This window comes from Oryctolagus cuniculus, chromosome 18 (assembly GCF_051225735.1).
Source record: "Oryctolagus cuniculus isolate XC-2025 breed Fujian yellow rabbit chromosome 18, ASM5122573v1, whole genome shotgun sequence".
Lineage (NCBI taxonomy): Eukaryota > Metazoa > Chordata > Mammalia > Lagomorpha > Leporidae > Oryctolagus > Oryctolagus cuniculus.
The window spans coordinates 21,724,443-21,748,177 of NC_142884.1; the positions used below are offsets into that span (position 1 = coordinate 21,724,443).

The 23,735-nt window shown below is 51.1% G+C and overlaps 2 protein-coding genes across 5 annotated transcripts in view; one reads left to right on the top strand and one right to left on the bottom strand.

The window, feature by feature from the left end:
- LOC138846506 (protein Aster-A-like) overlaps positions 1-23,735 on the bottom strand; it is a 406,361-nt gene that overhangs the window by 70,608 nt on the left and 312,018 nt on the right.
- On the top strand, positions 798-21,429 carry LOC103346349 (zinc finger protein 211). 4 transcript variants are annotated; one of them, XM_089319517.1, is made up of 7 exons: positions 798-948; positions 1,720-1,758; positions 3,425-3,554; positions 4,837-4,901; positions 14,501-14,627; positions 16,461-16,556; positions 21,303-21,429. In XM_089319517.1, exons 2-6 carry the CDS (start codon positions 1,726-1,728, stop codon positions 16,541-16,543), a joined length of 438 nt encoding a protein of 145 aa, XP_089175643.1. In that variant the 5' UTR covers positions 798-948; positions 1,720-1,725; the 3' UTR covers positions 16,544-16,556; positions 21,303-21,429. The 4 variants fall into 4 exon arrangements, with proteins under 4 accessions (XP_089175643.1, XP_089175644.1, XP_051696897.1 ...); XM_089319518.1 differs by having other exon boundaries at positions 812-1,066; positions 14,501-14,590; XM_051840937.3 differs by having other exon boundaries at positions 820-1,066.

Here is a 23,735-nt window from a genome sequence, read left to right on the forward strand (position 1 = left end):
AAAATAAGACTTTAACATTTTTTTTATTTGGAAGCAGAGAGAGAGCACTTCGGTCTGCTGGTTCACTCCCCAAATGCCCAGGAAAGCTGGGACTGGGCCTGACCAAAGCCAGGAGCCAGGAACTCAGTCCCATCGGTGGCACGGACCCAGTTCTGCGAGCCGTGGTCACTGCTTCCCAGGGCATGCCTAGCAGGAAGCTGCGGTCGGGGCCGGCGCCAGGTGCCCGGGCAGCTGTGACCCTGCAGCCCCCGCTCCGCCCCAGGACAGCACAGCGCCAGTCGCTCTCAGCTGAGGTGGGGATCGCACTTCCAGAAGGAACTGAATACATCTCAAGAGACAGGGTAAGAAGCACAGTATGGATACAACATTGCTCTCTGGGTTGGACACAACGACCGACTTCCGTGTTTCCTGTGGGAATCCGAGGCAGAGCACCACCCAGGCCGCCCAACACCCCTCTTCCCCCGCCTGGAGGCTTTGCGGCTCGACATTCTGAGATTTAGGAAACCAAGCTCTGTAGGCTCCACCCATTCGAAGAGCAGTAAGCCAATGTTTTATTCCCAGCCGCGAAGGGACGCGCGCTGGCTCCGACACCATAAAACCACCGTTCCTTTTGGAGTTGTAGCCTTGGAGGACAGGAAACCCTACGTCAGCTGCTCAGAGCACCGACAGCCTGAACCACCAGCCTCTCCACTCTGGTGACTGAATCCTGACTCCGTCCATCCATCTCTCCGAGCCTGGGGACGCACTGTCCACCATCTTTGACTCGGTGTGGAACTGCGAGCACTGCGGCGCCCTTACCCAGAGTGCTCTGCGCCGCGTCAGCAGCGCTCATCCAATGAAAGCGCAGGAGACGGGCGATTAGCGTTCGGAGCGAAAGAGAGGGGGCAGGACTTCCGGCGAGGCCGTCGTGCTGGCCGTTTGCGGGCTGGTTCTAGAGCGCAAAGCCAGGTCAGAGGCAACAGGAAGTGGACGGATCAAGAGGCGCCATCGTCAGTCCTTTGCAGAGGTGGATTTGAGGCTCTGAGGCTCATGGCGACCCAGCGTTGGGGCTGGGATGGAGGTGGAGGTGCTGTGGGTTGTGGTTCGCGGCTCAGATCACGGTGCCTTCGCCGACGGTGTTGCGACCTTTGGGCCCCCACCCTGGCCCCTCACACACACAAAACAATCTTGTTTTCAAATCCTAAAGCCCTAAGTTATGGGAGTTCAGGGCCCTGCAGGCTAGGCCCTAGTGTCTAGCACGGGAGTCGGGGTGCATGTAGATTTTGCCCCCATTTATGAAAGCCAGTGTAATGAGGCACGGAAGGGCATTACGACTGGAAAGATTAGCATGTGCAAAGGCTGGAGGAGCCCCCAATCTGGGAGCATTCCTGAAAGCCTGGGTCCACGTGTGTCCTCATGGGTCAGGGTGTGAAGAGAAATGACGCCTGGAATGGCAGAACAAGGCCGTGTACGTCCTGATGGTGTGGGGTTGTGAACAAAGGAGGGACACGGGCTGAGGGACACGGGCTGCAAGAGGAGAGAGCAGATCAACACCCCGGGGCCACTGAGTCCTTGTCCAGAGTCGCAAAGCGAATAAGAGGCAGCACTGGGGGCTGGAGTGCAGAGGTCATGCAGTCACTCCAAGGTCACCTGCTTCCAGGTCTGGCCAGGGGTACAGGAGACGGCGGAGCCCGTGGAATCCGTCTCTGCCTACTTCTCATAGCCTTTCTCTTCCTGCAGGTTCCTATGGCCACGGAAGTGCATACGCCCCCTACGCAGGTGAGTAGACTCTCACTGGTCACAACCCCTGCCCACACACCTTGGGATTCAGCCACTGTCCAAGTCCTTGGGCCAGGGGCCTCTTTTTCTTAACTGTTTTATTTTTAAAATGTGTCAGTGCAATACTCGTACATTTTTATGGGTACAGTGAATATTTCAACACATCTACATAGCGTGCGTAGTCACCCCACTGTGCTGTGAACACTAAGATCTGTTACTTCCGTCTGAGTTTTGGTGCCTGTTACCCAACCTCCCTCAGCCTCCCCATGCTCCCCAATCTCTGGTAATCACTGTTCTAAATTCAAATTGACTGTTCTTTCAACTTCTACGTATAAGAGACAATGTACAGTAGTTGTCTTTCTGTGTCTGGCCTGTTTCATAATGCTCTCCATTCTATCTATTTCCTGGCAGACGTCAGGATTTCACTCTCTGACGTGGCTGAATGCCATTCCGTTTCCTTTGTACACTCATCTGTTGATAAGCAGCTGGGTTGCTGTCATATCTTGGCTGTTGTGGGTGGGACTTTGGTGAACATGGGAGCACAAGTGGCTGATTCCATTTCCCAGAAGTGGGTCACATCCAGTATGATCTAGTGTGTTCTTCATTGTGGCCAGATGGTGAAGTGAGGTGGAGCGGGGGGAGTCATGGTTAGAGTGACCTCAGGTCACGGTGGTGGCACTGTTAGCGTGTCAAGAAGGGAGGATGGGGCCTCTGAGGATGGGCCCTCTCTCTGGGGCATCTGGCTGGGGAGAGTGGGCATTATAAACACTACTGGGCGGGGGGGACTGACCGTAATGGGCCCGAGCAGGGAACGGGTGGCCTGGTGGGTAGCCACGGCTGCTGAGGGCAGTGCAGGGGCGCAGGAGTGTTAGAGGAAAGACTACACTGAAGCTGCTTCTTACAGCTCTGTGGACTCTCCAGGACTTTTAGGTGACCCGGAAGTGTTTCACCCAGGCTGGTGGATTTGCCCAAGGGCCAGTGTAGTTATCTGGTAGAGCCACTGGGAAGGCAAGGGCAAGATGTGAAGTCTGCATATCATTCTGATGGCTGAGATCAACACAAGAAACAGAACCAGGCAGTAAGGTGTTCATAGCAGGAGCTAGGGCTGCCCCTGGCAGTGTAAGCCACTGGAAATCTGCAGTAGCCCTCTGGGATCTACCAAGCACTCTCCTGATGCCATGTGGTGACGAGCGCTTGGGGAAGAGGCCAGGGAAGGCCTGTAGTGTGGGCAGGAAAGTAGAGTAGCAATGGGTAGAGTAGCAATGGGAGGTACAGTCTAAAGAACGATACGCACATGGAGAGGGAGTATGAACAGATGTCCCAGCGCCCTGCCACAGATGAAGGCGAAGTCCAATTTGGTTATACTTGGAAGGCTTCGTCTCGGGAGACTTTCTGGTAATTTCCTGGTAGGGTTAAGAGTAGGGCCCTGCCCGGCAGACCCAGAACTTAAATCATGTCCATCCACTGACTTGCTCATTGTTGCTGAGGGCCAGATACGCTGACCAGTGGGGCCGTGGGAGGGAGCAGTCACAGCTGGCACCAGGGTCTGATATCCCCCCTGAGTTGTAAGCTTGGGAGGAGTGTGGGCAAGCGGTGGATTATGGAGAGATGGCTTGGTGGGCCTCTCGAGACAAGCGGTTGGTGACGTCACCTGTCCCGATTGCAGCCGGAGTATATGACCTTTGAGGATGTGGCCGTGTACTTCTCGTGGGACGAATGGGACCTCCTTGATGAAGGTCAGAAACTCCTGTACTGCGACGTGATGCTGGAGAACCTCGCGCTCATGACCTCTCTGGGTAAGGCCCTCACGTCTGCCCCAGTGCCTTGGGTGAGGCGTTGCCTTTGCTCTCTTCCCCAGACACAGCTGCAGCCTCACATGGGGACCCTAGGGACTGCCCCAATTTTCTTTTTCTTTATTTTGAGCAGGGTGATAGATGTAGGCTCACTGTTTTCTAGGACAGAGCTATTGTACTGTCCTACCATTTCCCCAAGCACCCCCAGTAGCTGCTGCCCCAAAACCTTTCAGTGTAGGGGGTCAGGAGTCTTGCAGTTGGATTTTTGGATGCCACATTTCTCTCCCTGGCCAGGTGACCCCTCCATCCCAGGTTCCACTCCCTTCCTCGAGCTGGCGTAAACACGTCTGCTTGAGTCAAGAATGGCCATCAGCAACATGGTCACTCTTTGTGTCCTTCAATGAGACTCCCTTTGTAATATTTGTTTTAAGATTTTTTTTAATTTATTTGAAAGAGTTAAAGAGAGACAGAGAGAGAGAGAGATCTTCCATCCACTGGTTCACTCCCCAGATGGCCGCAATGGCCAGAGCTGGGCCGATCTGAAGCCAGGAGCTTCTTCCAGGTCTCCCACAAGGGTACAGGGGCCCAAGGACCTGGGCCATCTTCCACTGCATTCCCAGGCCATAGCAGGGAGCTAGATGGGAAGTGGAGCAGCGGGGACTCGAACCGGTGCCCAGATGGGATGCCGGCACTGCAGATGGCTGCTTTACTCACTATGCCACAGTGCCGGTCCCCCCTTTTCCCACTCTTGACACTTTGTCAGTTTGTCATTTTTGTGATTTTTGGCCTGGGGCTAATCTTGAGCTCCCTTGGTCCCACATCTCCTCCATATCTGCCCACTGCTCCCTCTCACAGTTTCCCCCCGCACGGGCTCACACATACTGTGCTATGAGATGCACACATATCCATAAGGTATCTTTGAACGTGAGCTCCTGTGTTTGGAAGTTGGGTTTCCTCGGGCCTACAGTCTTCTACACAGCCACCCACGTGTCAACACAAGTTCTGCAGACCTCTGACAGGGGGTCAGCATAGACCCTGCGGCTCCTCTTCGTGCTGCGCTCCGTCCTCTGTGCTCTGCCCGCTGAGGCTTGTCCCGAGCTGTGACTCTTGGAAGACCATCACCGAAGGGCAGCTGCTTCCTCAACCTCACCCAGGCCTCCTCCTCCTGAAAACAGTCCCACGAGCTCACACGGACCTGTTCACTGGTGCACAGACGGACACTGGGAGGCCGCTGCACCCTCTCGTTCAAGTCCACATGCACCTCACTGCATTTCTTTGCTTTCAGGTTACTGGTGTGGAGCGGAAGACGAGGGAGCGCCGGAGCAGAGCGTTTCTGTGGAAGTGTCACAGGTCAGGATTCCCAGAGCAGCTCCCTCTCCCCAGAAAGCCCAGCCCCACGAGATGTTTGTCTTGGTCTTGAAGGACATGTTGTGCTTCGCTGAGGACAAGGGGACAGAGTCCAGGCAGAAAGCACACACTTGGGACATGGTGGAGATTCCTTCAGTATAAACCCTCACCAGCTGGGTTCCAGTACAGGCAGATAGTTCAGGAGGGCTGCGGATAGGGCCTTGTTTATGAAGGGCTGCAGATCCCGTGTGCACAAAGTCCTTTACTTCTGGGGAGATGGGCAACTATTTCCTGGTCTGTTCAGGCCTCCTCCACACCAGGTCACATAGAGCAGGAAAGGCCACACAGCGCCACCTAGTGTGGGAAAGCCGGTCACAGTGAAAAAAAATCGTTAGAAGTACAATAAACGCAGGAAGCCTAGAGCTGTTAACGCTATCGCGTACTTATTCGGGGAGAGTCTGCGCTGGAGAAGAGTGTGCAAATGCTCAAGTCTGTGAAATACCTCGACTATAAACCTTCCCGGCGTCAGAGAGTCTACCCTGGAGAAAGAACATAGGAATTCAATGAATGGGAAAAGCCTTCAAGTGAAAAGACTTGTTCTTTGCCAGTGAATTTATACTGGAGAGAGGCCTTGTTCGTGTACTCAGTGTGGACTTGTTTTAGCCAGAATGCCAGCCTTACTAAACAACAGAGAATTCACATTAGAGACGGGTCTTGGGAATGCAGGGAATTGTGGAAAGTTCTTGAAACAAGTCCATGTGCATTCAACACTGGAGTTCACAATGGGACTAGATCTTGAAAGAGCAGCAAATGTGGGAAATTCTTTAGCCAAGGCGTCAGCCTCTTTAATATCAAAGTTCACACGAGAATAAGGCCTTATGAGTGTGACAGATGTCGGGGATCCTTTTGCCAAAGCTTTGGCCTGTACACTGGAGTGTCGGGTGGAAAAAGGTCTGTGAGTGTAAGGAATGTGGAGAATTTTCAAACACCTGCCTTGTTCAGTGCTGACACTAGAGAAAGGCTTCGTGATGTGCAGAAAAATACAGGCAAGCTTTCATTTCCAGATCCACTTCGGTTCATTTTTTAAAAAGATTGATTTCTTGGGATTGGCATTGTGGCACAGCAGGTTAAGCCATCGCCTGCAATGCCAGCATCCCAAATGGGCACTGGTTCTAGTCCTGCCTGCTCCACTTCTGATCCAGCTCCCTGCTAATAGCCTGGGAAAGCAGCAGAAGATGGCCCATGTACTAGGCCGCTGCCACCCACGTGGGAAACCTGGGGGAAGCTGCTGGTTCCTGGCTTCTACCTGGCATTCGGGGAGTGGACAAGCAGATGGAAGATCCATCTCTCTCTGTCTCACCCTCTCTCTGTAACTCTGCCTTCCAAATAAAATAAATCAATCTTTACAAATAAACCTGTGAAAGCTTATCTTCAGCTAATAGAAGAGAGCCTTCAGCCGGAGGCTGCCCTCGCTCAGAGGAGAAAGTCCATGGTGGAGAGAGGCAGCAGAGCCGGAGCCAACACAAAACAGGCTTCAGCCAGGTGGGCTTTGTGAGGGCGGTGACTTATGAACATCTTCGCCCAGGCTGACCCATAACCTCACTGAGCACAGATGGTCAGGGGGTCGCCATAGACACACAGGGACCGTGCAGGCCCCTGGTCCAGCATGAGGACACTGGAGGAAGCCCCCTGAGGCCCACCTCTGCTTGAAATGGAAGCCTGCCCACGTGGACATCCACAGGGACAAGACGCCTCCTAAGTTGCAGTTCAGTGAAAGCTTTCAGGAGCTGGCATGCGACCTCTGCCCTTCCCAGGTGCCTGGCCAGATGCAGCTGACTACGAGTGTCCACTGCAGAGGCCGGGTCTCAGTCCTGCCAGCTGGCGGGTCCCCTCGGTAATGACTTTCAAGCTGCCAGCATATTACTGGAAGTGGGATTGAGAAAGATTCGCAGAATGCCTCATTATAGTCTGTGTCTACCAAACTCATAAGAGAGCCACACATAAACCCAATAACAGATAGTAACAAAATAATGAGGAAGCAACAAGTTTTTGAGTTTTAATACTTTTGGTTTTCTAATGTCTTTATTAAGCTATAGTGGACTTAAAATGAATGTACTTGAAGTGCACAATTTGATGTTTTGACACATGCTCACACTCCTGAAGCAAAAAAATTTCCTCTTCTTCTTTTTAATCATCCTAATTACCATAAAATCACTGAGGCAAAAACATATTCTGCCTTTTTCAGTAGATATTTTCAAATGTCTGGAAAAGACAATGTTATGAAGCCCTAGGATTTGGGCCCAGCCCTCCATTATTTTTTCTTAAAGATTTATTTATTTATTTGAGTCAGTTACACAGAGAGAGAAGGAAAGGTCTTCCATCTGCTGGTTCACTCCCCAATTGGCCGCAGTGGCCAGAGCTGCGCCAATCCGAAGCCACGGAGCCAGGAGCTTCTTCCGAGTCTCCCACATGGTGCAAGGGCCCAAGCACTTGGGCCATCTTCTGCTGATTTCCCAGGCCACAGCAGAGAGCTGGATTGGCAGTGGAGCAGCTGGGACTCGAACTCACGCCTATATGGGATGCTGGCACTATAGGCGGCAGCTTTACCCACTGCGCCGGCCCCCAGCCCTCCATTATTTATTGCCTCATGGCCAGGCTGGGTTCATCTCTCTCCCTGTGCACCTCACATCACACTATGTAATTCCTAACCTGTCCCTAATGCATTTCCGAAAGATCAGGGCTTCAGCACCCCAAGTAAAAATCCTTTACAACATCTAAAATACATTATCAGAGCTCGGATTTCTCAGTTGTTTCAAAAAAATGTGTTTGTTCTTTAAGGGAGATTGATTGTGATCAAGGTCCAAAATGTACCTGAATCGCTTTCAACAGGCATGCGTCTTGTGGTTCTTAACCTGCTACCTAACCTCCTTTTCATTCTTATTTACTTGTTTGCTTAAAAGATTTGTTTATTTGGGGATTTTTAAAACTTGCTTATTTATTTGAAAGAGAGAGGGAGACACATACACACACCTTCCATCTGTTAGTTCACTTTCCAGATGGCCACGATGGCCAGGCTGAAGCTAGCAGCCAAGAGCTTCTTCCAGGTCTCCCACATGGGTAGCAGGCACCCAGGCACTTGGGCCATCTTCTGCTTTTTCCCAGGCCAGGATAAGAAGTGGAGCAGCCAGGACATGAACCAGCACCGGCCTCACCTGCTATGCCATAATGCCGGCCCCAAGATTCCTTTATTGTAAAAGGCAGAGGGAAAGGACTGGGGGTGGAAATGGGGAAGGGAGACAGACAGACAGACAGAGGTCCTCCATCTGTTGCTTCACTCCCCAAATGACCACAACAGGTAGGACTGGGCCAGGCCAAAGCCAAGAGCCAGGAATCCCATCCAGGTCTCCCAAGTAGGTGGCAGGAGCCCAAGTACATGGGCCATCTGATGCTGCCGTCCCAAGTACACGAGCAGGGAGCTGGATCAGAAGTGGAACAGTCAGGACTCGAACCGTCACTCTGGTAAGAGATGCTGGCTTCACAAGTGGCAGCCTAACCAGCTGTGCCACAATACAAGCCCCTGTTTTCTTGGTGAAGTTTCTGGGTGGTTTGTCCAGTAGAATTCCATGTGGGAGACCAGAATGGAGTTCCCAGCTCCTGGCTGCATTTGGGGAGAGAACCAGCAGATGGAAGATTACCCCCTGCCATCCTCTCTCCTCCCAGATAAATTAAAATTCATCAAAAATCAAAAACATTTTCTCCTATGAGACGAGGGAGGTGGTCATGTGTATGGTGGGTGCCCAGTGCCCCAGGAAGTGTCGGCCGTGGTGGGAGCTCCGCCCCTCTGCCCACATCCACAGAATTATGTTTGGGGCGGATAAAGTCAATTTAAGAGCAAGTAATATCGGAGACTCTTCCTATCCATGATTCCTGAGGTGATGAAGGAGCATGAAGTTTACACACATACACAGACCACAGAGAGCCAGGTTCAAATCCTGCCTCTCCTCATTAGACTGTAAGTGCTTGGGACAACCAGCTAAGGTCACCGACTGGGATACAGAGAAGACAGTGATGTTTATCTCACAGCTCTGGGAAGATGGGCAAATGTCCCAAAAACATGGAGTCAAAACAACTAATTCAGATGTTCGAGACTCTATTGTAAAAAGTAGACAACATGTGAGAACAGGTGGGTTAAGTGGAGAGATGGGCTGAGAGAGGATGAAAATTAAATGCTAGAAATTGAAACAGTTGTAACAGATCAGTGCCTTGATGGGCTCATCAGCAGACTAAACTTGGCAGGGGAAAGACTCAGTGAGCTTGGAGGTAGGTCAGTAGAAGCTCCCCAAATGGAAACTTTAAGGGAATAAAGAATGAAAACTATGGATGAGAATATCCAAGAACTGTGGGACAATTATAAAAGGCACATAATAATACTAGGAGTCCTTTCTCTCTGACCTTCCCTTTCTGTCTGTAACTCTACCTTTCAAATAAGTTAAAAAAAAAAAAAAGGCGGGGGTGGTGGTGAGCGATGCTGTGGCATAGTGGGCTAAGCCTCCGCCTGTAGCCCCGGCATCCCATATGGATGCCAGTTCCCCATATGGACACCGGTTCTAGTCCCAGCTGCTCCTCTTCCATCCAGCTCTCTGCTATGGCCTGGGAAAGCAGTGGAAGATGGCCCAAGTACTTGGGCCCCTGCACTCAGAGGAGAGACCTGGCGACAGAAGCTCCTGGCTCCTGGCTTCGATCTGCTCAGCTCCAGCCATTGCAGCCATTTGGGGAGTGAGCCAGAAGATGGAAGACCTCTCGCTGTCTCTCCCTCTCTCTGTCTGCAACTCTACCTGTCAAATACATTTTAAAAAAATACTAGGATAAGAAACAGAATGGAACAAAAGAAATATTTAAAGTAAAAATGAATAAGAATTTTCTTTTTTTTCTTTAAGATTTTTTATTTATTTATTTGAGAGGTAGAGTTACAGACAGTGAGAGGGAGAGACAGAGAGAAAGGTCTTCCATCCGCTGGTTCACTCCCCAGATGGCTGCAACGGCCCGAGCTGTGCCAATCCAAAGCCAGGAGCCAGGATCTTCCCAGTCTCCCACGTGGGTGCAGGGGCCCAAGGACTTGGGCCATCTTCTACTGATTTCCCAGGCCATAACAGAGAGTTGGATTGGAAGTGGAGTGCCGGGACTCGAACTGGTGCCCATATGGGATGCCAGCACTGCAGGCAGTGGCTGTACCCGCTACGCCACAGTGCTGGCCCCCAAGAATTTTCCAAAGTTAATTGCAGCCACCAACCACCTATCCAAGAAGTACGTAGAACACCAACAAGATAAATGCCAGAAACTCTGAACCCAGGCATATAATATTCAATCTGCAGGAAACTAGGAAAAAGAAAACATCTTGAAAGAAACCAGAGAAAGCAGGCAGTACTTTATAAAGGAACATTAAAACTTATATTGGACTTCTCTCCAGAAACCAAACATGAAAAGAGTGAAATGTTCTGTATTGAAAGAAAAAAAAAAAAACCTTCAACATAGAATTCTGTGTCCAGTAAAAGTATTCTTTAAAGTGAAAGAGAAATAAGGACTTTCTTTTTTTTTAAAAAAAATTATTTATTTGAAAGGCAGAGTTACAGAGAGAGGTCTAAATAGAGAGAGAGATGGTCCATTTGCTGGTTCACTCCCCAAATTTATGCAATGGCCAGAGCTGAGCCGATCCAGAGCCAGGAGCCAGGAGTTTCTTCCAGCTCTCCCACATGGATGCAGGGGCCCAAGGACTTGGGCCATCTTCCACTGCTTGCCCAGGTGCATTAGCAGAGAGCTGGGTCGGAAGCAGAGCAGACAGGACTCTAACCACACCCAATGGGATGCCCGCACTGCAGGCCAGGGCTTTAACCCGCTGAACCATAGCACCAGCCCTGGTAAGGACTTTCTTAGACAACCAAATCTTGCAAGAAATGTTTAAAAGAAGTTCTCCTGAGAATAGGAAAATTATTTAATCAGAAATTCAGTAAGGAAGAGTGCTAGAGAAGAATGAGGAAAGATAAAATATAATTTTACCTTCCTTTTTCTTAATTGGAAATGAGGCTATAAGACTAATTACAAAATGAACTACGAATACGCCCTGCACTGCAGTTAATAAAGATGTGCAGGTTAACAGTTCTGACACTTCTGTACATGTATACTGGGATTGGACTAGTAAGTAAACGGATGGTGCATGGTGGGGACCAGGATTTCCCTGTTGGAAGAAGAGTTTATAGTTAGGCAAGGGGAGGATTCCAGAATGAGCCTGTGGGAATGGATTAGTAAGAACTCATGTTTAATTTTAGATAGACACAGATGTTTTATATATAGATATATAGAGATAGATAGATAGATAGATAGACAGACTGACTGACTTTAAAAAGTGTTCAGGGCTGTTGCTGTGGCACAGTGGGGTAAAGCCCCAGCCTGCAGCACCGGCATCCCATATGGGCGCCAGTTCAAGTCCTGGCTGCTCCACTTCCAAACCAGCTCTCTGCTGTGGCCTGGGAAAGCAGTAGAAGATGGCTCAAGTCCTTGGGCCTCTGCACCCCCATGGGAGTCCCAGAAGAAGGTCCTGGCTCCTGGCTTTGGATCAGCACAGCTCTGGCTGTTGCAGCCATCTGGGGAGTGAACCAGCAGATGGAAGACCTCTCTCTTCCTCTCTCTGCCTCTGCCTCTCTCTAATTCTGCTTCTCAAGTAAATAAATAAATAAATAAATCTTAAAAAAAAAAGTTCATTGGAAAATGGAATTAAAAGATTAGCTTATTTTGGGTTCAGCATTGTGGTATAGCAGATTAAGCCAACGTCTACAACACCAGCATCCCATATGGGCACTGATTCAAAACTGGGTGCTCCACTACCAATCCAGCTCCCTGCCAATGCACCTGGGAAAGCAACAGAAAATGGCCCAAGTCCTTGGGCCCCTGCACCCACATGGGAGATGCAAGAGGAAGTTCCTGGTTCCTGGTTTCTGGCTTTGGCCTGGCCTGGCCCCAGCCATTGTGGCCATTTGGGGAGTGAACCAGCAGATAGAAGATTCATTCTCTCTCTCTCTCTCTCTCTCTCTCTCTCTCTCCTGCCTTTCGAATAAATAAAATAAGTCTTTTTTTTTTTTTGACAGGCAGAGTTAGTGAGAGAGACAGAGAGAAAGGTCTTCCTTCCGTTGGTTCACCCCCGAAATGGCCGCTACGGCCAGCGCGCTGTGCCAATCCGAAGCCAGGAACCAGGTGCTTCCTCCTGGTCTCCCATGCGGGTGCAGGGCCCAAGCACTTGGGCCATCCTCCACTGCCTTCCCAGGCGACAGCAGAGAGCTGGACTGGAATAGGAACAACTGGGACAGAACTGGTGCCCCAACTGGGACTAGAACCTGGTGTACCAGCACCGCAGGTGGAGGATTAGCCTAGTGAGCTGTGGCACCGGCCAAAATAAGTCTTTTTTAAAAAAATCAGTTTATTTTGTTGTAAACAAAATGGAAATCTGTGCATAAAAGGGGTAGTCAAAGACTTCTTGAAAAAATCAGTACTTGGGGCCAGCGTTGTGGCACAGTGGCACAGCAGGTTAACACTCTGTCCTGAAGCGCCAGCATCCCATATGGGCGCTGGTTCTAGTCCTCGATGCTCCACTTCCAATCCAGCTCTCTTCTATGGTCTGGGAAAGCAGTAGTTGATGGCCCAAGTCCTTGGTCCCCTCACCCACGTGGGAGACCAGGAAGAAGCTCCTGGCTCCTGGCTTCTGATCAGCCGAGATCCGGCTGTTGCAGCCACCGGGGGAGTGAACCAGCAGATGGAAGACCTCTCTCTCTGCCTCTCCTCTCTCTGTGTAATAATATGTATTGGGAAGAAGGAGAGGGAGAGAGAGGCCAGCGCCGTGGCTCATTAGGCTAATCCTCCACCTGCGGTGCCGGCACACCGGGTTCTAGTCCCAGTCAGGGCGCCGGATTCTGTCCCGGTTGCTCCTCTTCCAGGCCAGCTCTCTGCTGTGGCCCAGGAAGGCAGTGGAGGATGGCCCAAGTGGAGAAACCCAGCGAACACTACCTCTGTCTTGCTGATGCTGTGTCTCCTTAGAGTGCCATGATGGCACTCTACCTCTCTGATCTTCCTCCCTGAAAATCCACAGCTCCCGGAGAAAACACGAAATCAACGAACAAGCTCCAGTAGAGGGGTGTCCTGCGATACAGTAGGCTGCTCTGACCAGTGCTCTTCAAGACTGTGCAGGTCACCAAAAGCAAGCAGAGCCTACACCTCCTCTCCTCTCCCTCCCCTCCACCCCTTCCCTGGGAGCTGTTGTTTTACATCTCCCTATCTCGCTATCAGCTCTTGTTGTTTTTAGGATTCCACACATGTAAGTGGTGTCTGGCCTAGCTCACTGAGTGTAGTGTTCTCGGGGGCCACACTGTCATATGGCAGGACCTCCCCTTTGATAAGATTGAATAATACTCCATTTCATGCAAGGGACTTCCAAAGCTCAGGGAAAATGGAATTAAAATCTTAAGTTTATATTGGTGCAAAAAATTATAAGAGTGTGTTTATTTATTTATTTGAAAGGCAGAGTTACAGGGAGTGAGACAGATCGATCTTCCATCTACTGGTTCACTGCCCAAATGGCCACAACCACCAGGGCTGGACCAGGCCTAAGCCAAGAGCCCAGAACTCCATCCGGGTCTCCTGTGTGGGTGGCAGGGGCCCAAGTATTTTTGTCTTTCTTTGTCATCCTCCCTCTCTTACTCTCCCTTTCAAATAAATAAATCTTCAAATAATGATAATAATGATGCATCAATGTTGGTTCCTTAATGTTAACAAGTGCATCATACTAAGATGTTAATAATAGGTTCAGTTGTATGTGTGAGAGGGTATTCATATGGAAAACCTGTATTATCTACGGAACTTTTTCTGCAAATCTGAAACTGCTGTAGAAAGTAACGTCTAGTTATAAAAAGAGAAATTTACAAATTCTGAGAGAGAGAGAGAGAGAGAGAGAGAGAGAGCGCCCTTACATAAGCCAACTACTCCAGTGTTTGCTTTTGGAACATTCTCTCTTTCTCACAATACCTAGTGAACTGGGAATTATTATTTTATCAGTGAGGAAGTTGAGGCTGGAAGAAATGAAGTAACTCCCCCAAGACCGTGTACCTGGCAAGTCTTGCTTGCCGGAGGCCAGACTGAAATCTGGGATTTTGGATCCAGAGCTGGGACTTACGGACAATCAACCACAGCGTGCGAACCTGTCAATGGGTGCCAACACCCAGAGCAACCCAGTGAGGCGCAGCCCTGCTGCTGTCACTTCCCCACTCCGACACGCCGGAGCACCTACTGGGTGCGCCTTGCAGTCACCACGGTCTTGTCCTTACCTGCATCATTCTCCCATAGCTTCCTCCACTGAAGGTTTTTCTCTTTGGCTCAGGTGCACTAGGCCCAAGGGAAGCACCCGCCTCCACAAATAAGCTCAGCCCGGAGTTCGGCTCATAGACGTGCTCAGTGATCCAGGCCTTGGGTCTCTTTGCACCTTTACCAGTGTCCAGACAGCAGGCTATGGTCTCATCCAACAGTCCCAAAGCCAACGTAGCTTTCTCTATTTGACTTTCCAGGTGTTGATGACATTCAAATTGTTGGCCATGACCTTCACCTGGGAGGAATGGAGGCAGCTGGACCAGGACCAGAAGCACTTGTATCAGGAGGTGATGATGGAGACTTGCAGGCACCTGGTGTCGCTGGGTAGGGCTCACCTCTCTCTGCCTCCATTTCTCTCTCGCTTGGGCCTGGAGAAGGCCTTTTGGAGCCCAGTTGTCCTCCTACCCATAATTCCTGCTGTGTCTTCATCTTACCACCTCTTTGCTGACCTCCCTGTGTCCGGCCAGGCACTGTGAGGACTGGAAATCAAGAATTAAACCAAGCCTGCACTCACTCCGATGCCTGGCACACTGGCCTCAGTCTCAGCTCCTTGTTCTGAATCTTGAGGGAAACTGGCTGAGCGTTGTTGGTTTAGGCCCCTGCACAGTCCAGTTAGCCAGGGCCTGTAAGTGATGGATCATTCTCCAGAAGGCCCATGAGTCGGGCTGGCCAGCTGGCCACTCTCCAAACCGCACATCTTCATTAAAAGGCTGCGCTGTACCCCGTGCTTCCTAAGGCCTGGCCACGCTCCTTTGCAGCTCCAGATGACTTTAGGGGGCGCACTGCCCCGAGAAAGCTGTTCTTTTTCCTTCTCTCCTGCCTTGTGGCTGTTGCCAGGACAAAGTCTTGGTGGGTGATGAGACGTTGAGTCCCCCCTCACCTTTGCTGCAGAACCCACTCCTAGCACAGGCCAGGCCAGCCACGCAGGCGTGTGGAGCCGACCACACTATCTTGATGCCACTGTTGTATTTTGGGGGTGTCCTGTTTGTGAAAGCGTTTTCCTACTTACAAGCAGTACAAGATTATTTATGAATAAATCAAGTAAAGAGTGCGTGAGCCTAAAGAAAAGCAGTGTGTAGTACCGGCCATAGCGAGCGTCCCCTCCGCACTGGCCACGCGGCAGGCCCTGTCCCAGGGCCCACGCTTCCTGCTCCACGAACTGAAGTCTCACGATTTCCCTCGGGAACTGTAGATTTTCCCCAAGCTACTGGCTCTGAATTCAGCTCTTGGCCTGCTAGGAACCCGGTTCCCAAAGACAACATATTTTGGCATGAAGAACTTTAATGCACTCGTTTCTTTGAGAAGCATCTTACATCCAGTAAAGTGTGCAGTTCTAAGCATCTAGCTCCGTGTACCTTCTACCCGCGTACCCACCACCTGCATCAAACCCTGGAGCATTCTGGGTCCCAGCAGCCTCCCTCTGCCGTTGCCTACTCAGTTTCCCAGAAGACACTGCTCTGCTGGCTCCCCTGCCCATGGTTTGGATTGGCCTCTTCCTGAATGTTACATGAACGGGTGCACACACTGTGCACTGCCTTGTGTCTGGGGTCTCCAGGACTAACTTCTGTCCTGACAGTGGTGATGCAGCCATTCCCTGCTTTATACAGCTTCCCTGTATTTCACTCTACACCCCCTCACCTCACAGCTCCACAGAGCAGAACATCCAACATTTCCCAAAGAAAAGGGAAAACAAGTTAGGAAGCCGGGTGCCCGTCAGTATACACCTCCCTGCATGCCTGGAGCTTTGTTAGAGCCACTCATGTCCAGGGTTCAGCCCCGGGGACTTCGTTCCATTTGGTCCAAGCCAGGCATCCCCAGCTGATTCTGGGACCAACAGGCTGAGATTCACTGACGTGGGTCATTTAGAGAAATGTCGCCCTCCTGGGACCCCTTGGCTGTGCACACGGAGAAAGAGGTCGCCCCTGAACCATGATGGATTCTGCAGGATGGAGAGCAAGACAAATGGGTGTTCCAAAGACAGTCATTGCTGGCCTGAAGATGGGGTCTTTGCTCTTGATTTCTAGCTTATCGGTCAGCATTGTCTTTGCATGGGTGGGACTAGCGTCATTCCAAGATCTTGCTCTTATCTGGGACACTGTACTGAACATAGATTCCTTTTTGCCTTTACCCAAATGTTTTCTGTTTCCCCATCATCAGGGTATCGTGCTCCCAAACCAGAACAGATGCACACGCCGGAGAATGAGCAGGATCTCTGTGTGGTGAAGAGAGGCCCCTCCTGAAGTTCCTGCCCAGGTGGGTGGCTGAATGCCGGCAGGGGAAGGAGTCCCGCACCCTGCAGACCAGTCGGGGACCTCTTGTCTGGGAAGAGGGAAGCTTCTTGTTGTGACCTCCTGAGGGCTTGAGAGGCTGTGCAGCCCGCTGACCTACTGTTTTATCCCTATTAGACTCCCCCCACCCCACTACTGGGGGAGTTTATTCTATTAGGTGAAAGTAAGGCTGTAGGCTCCATGCCTTGGGCTTAAACCTTGGCTTTACCCATCTAGCCTTGCGAGCCTGAAGGTGCTGCCTCATCTCACCAGTGTAGAACTTGGCTAACAATGTTGGTTGCTGTAACGGAGAAATTCTGTGATCTCAGCAGCTCAGCAGAGGGAAAACTTTCGTTTGTTTTTCGTTTCCTCATTCATTGCAAGATACATGTAGGCGAACCAGAAGCTCCATACCACACAGTTATTCGGGGAGCAGCGTTCCTTCTGTTGTCAGCCTCTGGCTTCATTCAAGGATTCCCTGGCATCATCTAGTCCGGTAGAGGGAAGATGAGCGAGGAAGGAAAAATTCATGCCTCCTTGCACTCCGGTGTTACCATTGCCCCTCCATTGACAAAACTGGGCATCGGCCACGCCTGGATCCTCAGAGCCAGGAAATGGTCTAGCTGTGTGCCCAAAGGGAAAAACAAATGGCTCTGGCAAGACCTGCCCCGTCTTCTACACTCAGCCCACGTTTAGAAAGTGAGAGTGATGGTTTTCAAGCTCACTGTGTTGTTTGGGGACATAGGAACGACGGAGGATAGTGCCTGCGGCAGAGTCAGCTTGTGTTCTGTTGTGCACACAGGAACGTTCATCACAGTGATTCATGCGATAATGCACATTCATTTTCCCCTCTAATTTCTTTTAATTTTTATTTCATTTTAAATTGACAGATAATAATCATATGTGCTTGTGGGGCACAAATGCGATGTGTTGATACATACATACATCGTGAAATGATTGAATCAAACTCATTAACAAATGCATCACCTGGAAATATTCAAAATATGCTCTTTTAGCAATTTTGAAATATATAATGCATGAATATGTATTGTAGTCACATTCTCCACAATAGATCACTAACGCTAACTCCTCTTGTCAGACTGAAATTTTGTACCCTTGATCAACATCTCCCCTCTCCCATCCTTTTGCCACCCCTACTGTCCCTGGTAACCACCATTCTACTGCCTGATTTTGAGAGTTTGAATTGTTTAGATTCCACATGTGAGTGGAATTTTGTCTTCCTGTGCCTGCATTATTGACTTAGCATAGTGTCCTCCAGGTTCATCCCTGTTGTCAAAACAGGATTTCCTTCATTTCCCAAGGCTTAGTATTATTCCATTGTGAATATATACCACACCATGCATCGGTTGATGGACACTTGGGTTACTTCCATATCTTAGCTATAGGCCTGCAATGAACATGGGAGTGAAAATATAGCTTCACATACTTATTTCAATTCTTTGGATATATACCCAGAAGCAGGGTTGCTGGGTTACATGGTGAATTCCATGTGTAGGTGTACAGGAAGTATCCATACTGTTTTCCATGATGACTGTATTGATTTACATTGCTCCCAGTAGAGGACATTTCCTTCTGGGCTGACATGATAAAGAACCTTTCTTCCCCGCCCATCTCTCCAGCTGTGCTCTGCTACCCTACCCTGCCTTCCTCATTCATTTTTCTGTCCATATAAACAGGCATGCATAGTTGCTCTTGTCAGACACCTAGAAGCAATCATTTTTCCATGCCCTCCTGCACTTGCTGTCCTGTAAAACTTCAAGGAGTCTCTTGGCCTTGTGGGTCCCACCTCTGGTCTGCCGAGGGCACCTGGAAGCCATCCCTGTACAGGCCTCCCTCCCTGGCCGACCCCAGGCTGCATGGCCAGTGCGTTTCTGGCCAAACCCTCCGCAGCCCCTTGGAGTCTGTTCCCTATGCTCCCCGACTCCTCAGTCTCGTGCCTCCATGTGACTGTCTCAAAGGCACTTCCGACTCCTCCTGCCATTTGCTAAGCTTCGTGAGTGACACTGCCTGGTGTTGAGGAAGCTGAGACACAGGAAACAAACTCAGACAGCAGCTGAACATCGCAACCCAAGCCACACCATCAACCCAGCCATCCCGGAGCCCTGTCCATTCTATGTCACTCTCGTCTCCCAGATCCATCAGCTCTGCCACTCACATCCTAGTCTGTGCTACCATCAACTCCTACCTCCATCACACTAGCAGGCTCCCAGCTGATCTCTGCACGTAAACGTCTCTGTGGCTCTGGTCAGCTCTGCCTCCTGCGTCAACTCCCCTAGACACCAAGACCTTTCTCAAAACCTACGCCATACCCACAGCTGAGGGGCAGATGTGCAGGAAGAAGAGGACTGATTGCTAAGAGCTTGGACCCTGGGTGTAGATTGGGGTTCTAGCACTTTCTGAGCCATGCCTGTCACCAGGCCTTGGGCATGTCACTTCTTCCTGGGCCTCAGCACTCCCCTCTGTGGAAATAGGACAGCCACAGTTAAGGGAGCAGACACCACGAAGAGGCTTCACCCCTGCAGGATGTAGACGTGAGGCCAGGTTCAAAGGTGGGACACAGTATCCTGCAGAAAAGAATATCTTGTGCCAAGATCCTGAGGCCAGCAGAGCTGGGCCACTGCGGCTAGAGAGGGAGAGTGGCTGGGGGTGAACGAGAGGAATGGAGATTGATGCACAGGTTTCTGAGGGTCACCAAAACAAATTTGTGTTTTATCCTAACTGCTCTGTGAGGCTGTGTGAGGGTATTGGCAGGCCAACAACATGCCCTGTTTTAGGAGGCAGAGTCAACAGACTATGTCGATACCTGGGTAATGGCGCGAACGGCTTTTCCCAGGCAGTCTAAAAGACAGCCCACTGTAGCCGTGATTCTTCAGGACACGCCCTGTCTTTTTTTTTTTTTTTCACAGGCAGAGTGGACAGTGAGAGAGAGAGACAGAGAGAAAGGTCCTCCCTCACCGTTGGTTCACCCTCCAATGGCCGCTGCGGCTGGCATACCACGCTGATCCGAAGCCAGGAGCCAGATGCTTCCCCCTGGTCTCCCTTGTGGGTGCAGGGCCCAAGCACTTGGGCCATCCTCCACTGCACTCCCTGGCCACAGCAGAGAGCTGGCCTGGAAGAGGAGCAACCGGGACAGAATCCAGCGCCCAGACCGGGACTAGAACCCCGGGGTACCGGCGCCGCAGGCGGAGGATTAGCCCATTGAGCCGTGGCACCGGCCACACCCTGTCTTCATGTTGACGTTTCTGTGTCAGCACCCAGTAACATGGTGAGGCCTGAGTGACGCCAGAGGCCACCATTTCTGAAGCAAAGAAAAGTCAGAGTTCGTCCCTCGCCCCATGACAGTCACCTGAGCAGTTCCGTTTTGCCATGGTCTAGTTCTCTGACAAGAAGGGAGCTTGTCCCTGCCCAGATTAGATCGTACCAGGAAAGAGACCTTGAGGGATGATAGGGACCAGCATTGTGGTGCAGCCCATGAAGCCACCACCTACAACGCCAGCATCCCACACAGTCACCAGTTCACGTCCCGGCTGCCCCACTGCCTATCCAGCTCCCTGCTAATGGTCTGGGGAAAGCAGTGGAGGATGCCCCAAACGTTTGGGCCCCTGCCACACAGGTGAGAGGCCTAGATGAAGCTCCTGGACCCTGGCTTCAGCACTGGCCATTGCAGCCATCTGGGGAGTGAACCAGTGAATGGAACACTTCTCCCTCTGTCTCTCCCTGTCTCTGTGAATAAATAAACGTTTGAAAAAACAGAAGTGAAACTTTAGGGAGCTCCATTCCCAGCTACTTGCCAACCATTGCTGAAGGCAGCCTGGAAACCTCTGGGCCTTGGCTCCTGCTCTGTAAGCCAAGCCAACACAGCTCAGTGGGCCGCCGTGCCCGCTAAAGGCCGCAGGGTCTGTGCGCATGCTTGCTGCGGGAAGTGCTTAGCAAATGGCAGCTGTCGTTCACTGTCCTCACTCACAGCTTCCCCGGCTGTGGTGTGCTTTCCACTCCACCATTTCCCGCCACAGAAGATGCTGCTGGCCTGGGGGTCCATCAGATACAGCCGCACTGTGGCCTCCTGGCGACGCGTCGGCTGCTTGTAGGCCTCAAGGACCTTGGCCACCACCCCAGTGGCCTTCGACATGACATCTTGGTACCCACTGGCCAAACCCAGCACACTCTGCCCACCTCCTGGTTCCTTTATCGCTCTGGGAATAGAGGGTGGCTGAGGAAGCCATGGAATTCATTGTGCTTTGAATGGAAATCAAATCCCCTGATGGAAATGGAAGGCCTCATAAAAGAGCCGTAGGGCCGGTAAAGCCCACCGCGTGCTGACGGGAGCAATCCTCTCCTGCTCACGAATAGCAGCGGTGCCTGCTGTAGAGCCTTGAAGCACAGCCTTTCATCTGGTGGATCTCTGCTTCACTGTTCTTGGTGGATTATTTCCAGTGCAAATTGTCTCTCTTCTAGTTTGAAAGTGTATATTCCAACTCTACTTAGTATTACCTAAGCTAAAAATCACAAGCACTAATTTAACATGCTAGAGCCAAGGTTTAAATATTTTATCTTCTTCTTGGGTGATATTAAGAGACTCAAAACCTTAAGCTGTTCGTCTTCTACACGTGTGTGTTGCTCAGGCCATATGTGGTAATTCCACCCTCCCACCGCCCCAAGGCAGCATCAGCCATGCTTTACGGAGACCACGAGTGTTCTCTTTAATCCACAGGTGCACCTCCCTCGGAGCTCCACAGCCGTCCTCACAGGTCGCACCTGCGGTCACTTGCGCTCATCCTCCTGTAAGAACTTGATTTTATTCAGGTTAATTTTCCATTAAACTTCTCATGTAGTTTTTATTTCATGTTCTTTCTTCAAAATCACTTTTGCCATGTATAGAAATTTGGATTAAAGGTTATTTCTTTAGCAGTTTGAAAGAATCCTTTTGTTTTTTAAAAGATTTATTTATTATTTGAAAAGTAGAGTTATAGAAGCAGAGAGAGAAAGGTCTTCTATCTGCTGGCTCACTCCCCAGATGGCCACAACGACCTGAGCTGAGCCAATCTGGAGCCAGGAGCTTCTTCCGGGTTTCCCACACGGGTGCAGGGGCCCAAGGACTTGGGCCATCTACTGATTTCCCAGGCCATAGCAGAGAGCTGGATCGGAAGTGAAGCAGCCCAGACTCGAACTGGTGCCCATATGGGATGCTGGCTCTGCATGCAGCAGCTTTACCCGCTATGCCACAGTGCTGGCCCTTTGGATGAATCCTTTTCACTGGGTCCATCATTCATAATTCTGTATTATAGTGCGTAGTGACAGATGTAGTACTGTCCATTACCTTGAGATCTTGGCTAGGAAAGGAACTGAAATTGTAACATTTAGATGAGAGCAATGACTATATGGAATTCAGAGTTGTCACAGACAAGGAAAGGCGAAAATATATGTAGAAAAGATAATATGATGACTAGCTGGGGACCAGATCGATGAGCTGTGCTGGGAGCTGGCCAGGTGCTGAGCCATCACCCCATTTTCTCTTCCTGGCACCCAGTTCCCCCGTACTTGATGTGGTGCTCATTGGAGGACTGCAAGTTCAGGTAATGGGCTGACTGAATCTTAATGAGGCTGGTACGTGGTGACTCTGAGTCACCGAACGTTAGACCGTGCCATCCCATGGTCAAGCATTTGTACCTGGACGTGGCTGCCCTGCAGGCCAGCAGGGAGCCGAGGGGGGGCCATAAACTCTCCTTTCAAACATGCTTATCTCCACGTCTGTCATGTTACTGTATCTGATGAAAACAACTCCCTATATATTCTGAAATACCCCACATACCAGGCCCAGAGCTTCCTTGGTGTCTCTGTGCCCACCTCTCTATCGTCACGTGAGCTGTTGGGTGGCCTTTGGGGAGAGGTGGCCATTGGTTTTCCATGGCGGCTGCTGGATGAGGCTGAGAGACTGCTGTATGGCGGTGTGATGCCGGACCTCACACAGCCCTGCTGGGAAAGACCTCCACAGCTATGCCAGGGACCTTGGCCCGTCCCTACCGTCTCCTGTCCCCCAGAGGCAGCTCTGGCCTTCTCCCGGCTGAAGCGTGGCAGCATCTTCCTTCCCCACGTTGCGGACACGTGTGCTGTGGGCACCAGGGCTGCGTTATGGGCACTACTCTGGACAGTGCCTGCCTGAGCATCCCCAACAGCTGCCCCCTGAGGCCTGCGGGGAAGTGCCTGGAAGCCAGGGGTCCAGGGGGCAGCCCAGTGGCTCCCAGTCTGGATGCTTTTCCAGTTCCACGCGGGTCTGTGACTCGGGCTCTGTGCCTTTTATTTGTCTGATTGTATTTGTTTGTTTGTTTTGGCTGATGTGCCTGGAGTCTGGCCATGCCAGGAATTGTAGGCACTCACATCATCAGCTCTCACCTGGATTACTGGATTTGCTCCTGCGAGACGCTCCTCCTAGTCGCTGTGCTGTGCTTCACTCTGCTGTTTCTTCCCAGGCGTCTGTGGTCTGAGCACGTGCGGGCCCCTCGCCTGCCTGTTTGCACTTAGTGTTTTCACTTTCCACTGTGCTCGCCTCTGTGGGCCGTGGTTTACATGGGAGCCTTCTGTGTCGGGCCCGGGCTGCCCTGTGGGCTGGAGGAGCAGCAGAAGGGCAGGGCTCCCGCACTGTAAATTAGAGACGAATGATGACCCGTCCGATGCTCCGTCACCAACTAGAAACCAGGCCAACTCCACCCTCCACCTAGGGCTGCACGTTGGCAGGCCTGGGGAGCCTAAGTTTTGGATCCTGTGGTCTGTGAGCAAGTGGTTCTGTGTTGTGGGAATGTGTTTCCCGGTTTTCATTCAGAGCCCTTTTCCCCATGGGAAACAGGAATTCCAAGCAGAGGCATCAGTAGTGTACATGAGAGCAGAGGACTTACTGAAACTGAGGGGGTGAGAACACACTCAGGTAACCCCACAGGGAGAAAGGCTCGCCTGACAGGCACAGAGCTGCACCAGCCAGAGTGTGGGAGAAGGCAAGGGGGGAGGTGCTCCCCAGCCCAGCGGGCACCCGGATGGGGCAGGGGGCGGTACCCTGACTGAATACACCAGTGAGTGGGAGTCTGGGCATGGCTCAGTGTCCTGGGGTTTTCTGGGTGCTCCCATGGGCCTCCACGTGGAGTTCAGCTCACAG